At 33.9% G+C, this 5271-nt stretch overlaps 1 protein-coding gene across 2 annotated transcripts; it reads right to left on the reverse strand.

Moving 5' to 3' along the window:
* Window positions 1-217: 217 nt before the first annotated feature.
* LOC111918447 (double-stranded RNA-binding protein 1) lies at window positions 218-1356 on the reverse strand. Of its 2 annotated transcripts, none has more exons than XM_023914113.3 (2): window positions 809-1356; window positions 218-663 (listed from the first exon to the last, which is right to left on the reverse strand). In XM_023914113.3, the coding sequence occupies exons 1-2, from the start codon at window positions 1020-1022 to the stop codon at window positions 374-376; spliced, it is 504 nt and encodes a 167-aa protein (XP_023769881.1). In that variant the 5' UTR covers window positions 1023-1356; the 3' UTR covers window positions 218-373. The 2 variants fall into 2 exon arrangements, with proteins under 2 accessions (XP_023769881.1, XP_023769882.1); XM_023914114.3 differs by having other exon boundaries at window positions 218-642; window positions 809-1347.
* Between the last annotated feature and the right edge of the window lie 3915 nt (window positions 1357-5271).

The following is a 5271-nucleotide window of genomic DNA, read 5'->3' on the forward strand; positions in this document are numbered from 1 at the left end:
AAGCAGTGGTATCAACGCAGAGTACTCATTGAAAATTAAGAGGTTTTAAGGTTTTTCAAATGAATACGTTGCAAGCATACATATCTTAAACCATATTTAAATGTCTCGTTTATAAGATTTCTAAAGATAAAATTTAGTATAATTTTGGTTCATAATTTTTCGTTTTTTCAATTTTTTGTTAGGTTTAAGTTTTTCTGCACACAACACATACGTCAGCTTTTCAATATTTGATCATTTTCTCCAAATAAAACAAACTCCATCAATAATAGACAAAGAGCATCTCAAATATAACTACGAAATTTCCATTGTTTCAAAAATATTTCCAAGAGACGTCTTCAAATAACACAAAACCCTAAATCATGTTCCTAATTTGCTACGCAGATTCCAACTTCACAACAGTCCATTTGTCTTCTCCGATGGGCAGCACAACATTTCCCTTAGGCAAAACAGTAACAGGAATGGATGTGTACACTCTCACCTCGTTGCATAACAAGTAACTCTCCATAGACTTGTTCTCATCACCCTCTTCGATCGACGAATGAGACTGATCAAGAGGTGTCGCCGTCGTTGCCGCCGTCACCGACGTCGTATTCTCTTCCGGCGAAACGGGCAGACCAGCCTCACCGGTCTTGCTTACGTCACCTGAACCAGAACAAAAAGAGTCTGTAGGATAACCATTATGCCCAAATTAACTCATATTTATCTATAAATCAAAACATATACCAACAATCCCTTTCAAAAATGTGTATACAAATCGAACGATTAGAGATTGAAAAGAAAACGATGATGGAGAAATGAAAGGGCTTACGAGAAGTAGTGAAGTGAGTGAAAGCGACTTCGGCTGCATCGTTTCCGGCGGATTTGGAAGATTTGAGGAAGGATCGAGAAGAAAAAGTGACTCCATTGACGACGACTGAAGCTTTGAAAAGTGGGTTGTGGTCTTTGCCGTCTTTTTTGCAGGAATAAGCTGGTTTTTGCCATCCGTTCTTCTGGCATAATTCGTAGAGCTTACACTTGTACATTGTTGATTGTTCTTCTAAAACTTCAATTCTTCAAACTTATGTGTGTGTGTGTTGAAAGGAAGGAGACTGTGTGTAGAAATGAAGGGGAGAGGAGTGGGTTTAGATTTTAGAGAGAGAGAGAGAGAGAGAGGCGGGGGGACGCCATTGGAGCAGGTTTCATCATTGCTTCTCACGTGGTGTACGGATGAACTTCCAATTCACAGCAACGTATCCTCTGCGTGCCTTTTTGGAATGTTTGACCAATGAATAGAATTAGAAATGAGAAATTTATAGGTTTATCGGATATTAAGGAATTTTCAGAGGCCTAATAATTTTAGGCACGATTCGCGATACACAACCAAATAAATGTATTTTGGTTTAATTTTTCAACCTGTAAACTTGTTTATTAAACAGAGAGTTTTTGTTCATATTAGCATCCTTGAAAAAACTATTAGTAGTATGTTTTCAAAAATATTTACCATATTAGTATTAGACCGGAGGGTGTGGGAGGGACTCTTTCCTCATTTTTGGTTGGCCATATCCCTTTTTTTCTCACTGTCCTTTCTCTCAACAAAAAGCCAAAGAATGGGTGGGAAGCCCTACCCTCACTTTTTTTTTTTAAAATATATTTCATATATATATTATACTTATTTTGTAGGAAATTAAAAATCATGAGTTTTGATATATTTTTTATATTTTTATAGTAGGTATATAATTTTATAAATATTAAAAAAGATAAAAAAGTTTAAAAAAAATATATCTGGCCAATGAAAAAAGGAGAGAGAGTGCGACACCCCCTCCCCCCACCTTTTTTTCCCGCATTGCTTTCCCTCACCCACGGAGTGGTGTTCAAGGGAGGAGGGAAGCTTCCCCACCTTTCCTTCACCCCACTCCGTCCGGTCTTAAGGGATTGAGTATTTCATGGTGACTTTTGTTTTGTCCACCAAAAATTCACAGGTTGTCAATATTGCTCCTATATTAAATTTTTAGATATTCAAAAGAATAAATACATTTCTAACTAAAGTCTTGTAAACTTCTGTTTTTTCCCAAAATCTAGTTCATGTACGCAAATTTATTTTTCAATCTTTTCTATAATTTACACCATTATTATTTTATGTTTAATTGTTTTATGAAGTAAAAGATCCATATTTATTTAATACTTAATTTTTTTTTTGCTTTTTTGATATTTGTATACCATCAACTCTATTTTTTAAGAGGTATTATAAATATATTAATTAAATAAAACTATTAGAAAAGTCATTTAGTAAAATATTACAACTTCAAACTAACGTATATAAAATCACAGATATAATATTGTCTAACAAAAAACATTCAAAATAATATGTATGAAAAAATTTATTCAATTGTGTATCTTCAACATACTCTCCAACAATAAGATGGTGTTTGTTATTGAATATCTAAATATATTTGGTCTTTTTCCATGTCCGTGAAATAAAATATGGAACAAAGGTTTTTTTTCCATTCCTTTAGTCTTGGTAAACAAATATTTGTTTTTTAAAGTCTTCATAAAAAACTCAATGGTGTTTGTGGAGGCGTCGGAAGTTGTTGTGGATGCGGCACAAATAGTTAAAAATGTAAACATCTTTTGAAAAATAAACATATTTTTATTCAAACAACTTTCCTCCGGTAGACATAAGAGGTTAAAAAAATATTTTTTACCAAAAATTAAACACCACCTAAGTGATCTTTTATATGACATTATGGTAATTTGAATATTTAATATATATTTAGTTTGAATATTTTGCTGGACAGGAATTTGTTTGTGATTTGAAATGTATTAATTTGAAGTTGTATTTATTTTGTTAAGAGTTTGAATGTGTAATAATTTTATCTATTTAATACATTTTTAAAAATAATTAAAAAATTATTCCTAAAATGGAGGTGGATCTTTATTTGTTCTAGAAAAATTAAATATAAAATGAATGTAATGTAACAAATAAATAAAGAAGAAAAAAAAAAGTTAGTTTATCGTTGGCAATTTGAGTGTAATGTAACAAATATTGTTGAGTTTTTTTAATTGTGTTTTTTCTTAACAAACAATGTTGAGTTTTTTTTTTATCTTAAAAATATTGTATACATAATGTTGAAATTTTTGTTTTTTAAAATATATTGTATGTTTAAGTTATGATGGTTAAATTTTGATGATCAAAGGTTTGTATAAGAAAAATAAATATTTAAAATAAAAAAATATGTTATTAAAAAAACATTAAAAAAAAACTAAAATAAAAACTATTGCTTAAAAAAACATTAAAAAGATGAAATAAAAGAGAAATGGATAAAATCGGATATTTAAACTAAAAAAACATTAAGGAAAACTAAAAATAAAGTTAAATGAAAAGAAATCCTAAAATGGTAAATATTTTTGAAAGTATACTAAAATGGAAAATAGTTTTTTAAAAACCTTATTATGGACAAAAACTCATTAAACAGATCATATATGTGGGTTTCTTACTGGTTGACTCGTCAACCCGTTTAAAATTTTAGTAAAAAAAATTATATATATTTTTAAATGTATTAAGTATTATATACTATACAGTTTATACTTTATATTAGGATAAGATACCCGATACCATTGACCGTCTGACATTTAGCGTTTGCCCTAAATAATCTCAATATCTCAATAACAAAATCAAATAAGCCCTCTCTCGTTCTATCCTTTGTTATTAATGACAGAATGAACTCACGAAGAACGACAACATGAATGATTGAATCATTATCGAACGATGTCAACACCTGAACGTGAACGACAAACGCACAACACAATAGACAATCGAGTTGTTGCGATCTAACTCACGAACACACGAACCCAAATCTGACTCACGAACCCACCAACCTGTGACCCCATATAAATAAGTGGGTTGACGTATCATATATGAGTTTATGTTCCAAACCCGTCAACCTGTGACCTTTATAGTTAAATGGGTCATGTTCGGATTGGCATATTTTGACCCGTCAATCCGAATACGAAACTGTAACATCCCAAAATTCAAGCCCAAAAATTTCATTTTTGATTAATTAATTCATAAAATATTCATTAGAAAGTATTGTGTAAACACGGCATCTCAAAACCAAGTATCACATTTGAAACCCACAACCATGAACAAATGTCATATCAGAGTACAATCCCAGAAAACACCATGCGGAAAAATCATATGTATGTGTGTGATGCCATGCTATGTCGTCGGCTCCTTCCCCTTCGACGAAGAGGTACCTGAAACCAAAAACTGAAACCGTAAGCACAAAGCTTAGTGAGTTCCCCCATCATACCACATACCATACAATACCATCGGTATCTTTCAACCGGTAATCATCATCAGTATTCTTCAACCGGTAAACATCATCGGTATCTTCAAACTGCTAATCGTCATCGGTATCTTTCAACCGGTAATCGTCATCGGTATCTTTCAACCGGTAACAGGGGACTATTCCACCCTACTGCTAGCATACAATAGCAAGATATAAGCACACATTTCAGACATATCCGGGTACTGACCTACCCCTTTGGTCCTAAGGACCACTATTAGGGAAACTATCCCTATCATGTAACATATCATACAGATATAACTCATAATCAAACGCAAACCAGGCCAAGATAATTTATCACAAAGACAATTATCTTCTAAGTACTCCTCAATGGTGGGCCGGCATTGTGGCCTTAGACCCACCCCTACTGGAAGGTAACTCACCTCGTAGCTGCTGATCTGTGCGGGAATCCTCTGACTGCTGCCACTATTGCTCCGGAAATCCTCCGGCTAAAGTTCCCACAAAACACTTAGTCAGAAACTGACATCTACCCTTAGGGTAAAATGACCATTTTACCCCTTGACCAAGTCAAAGTCAAAGTCAAAGTCAACTTCCAGTTGACCTAACTCGCCGAGTCCTTATCCTTCCATCAGACCTCATACCCGTCTCTACTCTTTGAGTTAGGCGATGACTCGACGAGTTTTCCTTCTAAATGAACACCGACTGAATCCACATCCGACTCGCCGAGTTGTTTGAACAACTCGTTGAGTTCATCATCAACTGATAGTCATATCCTGACTTGACTCGCCGAGTTGTATGAACAACTCGTCGAGTTACTCTTCATCATATGAACACGTTCTGTCCTCGACTTGCTGAGTTGATGAACAACTCGCCGAGTTCCATGAAGATTGTCTTGGACTCACCGAGTACCATGAATTCCCATAACACTTTGCTTAGTCCAGAACGTTGGGTCACTCCCCGGGACTCCTAAAACCCTTCCACACTC

This window comes from Lactuca sativa, chromosome 3 (assembly GCF_002870075.4).
Source record: "Lactuca sativa cultivar Salinas chromosome 3, Lsat_Salinas_v11, whole genome shotgun sequence".
In the NCBI taxonomy this organism is placed as follows: Eukaryota; Viridiplantae; Streptophyta; class Magnoliopsida; order Asterales; family Asteraceae; genus Lactuca; species Lactuca sativa.

Coding starts and splice junctions, on each gene's coding strand:
- LOC111918447 (XM_023914113.3), bottom strand. CDS start 1,022: ATGTACAAGTGTAAGCTCTACGAATTATGCCAGAAGAACGGATGGCAA. Junction 664..808: donor CACTCACTTCACTACTTCTC/GTAAGCCCTTTC, acceptor GTTATCCTACAG/ACTCTTTTTGTTCTGGTTCA.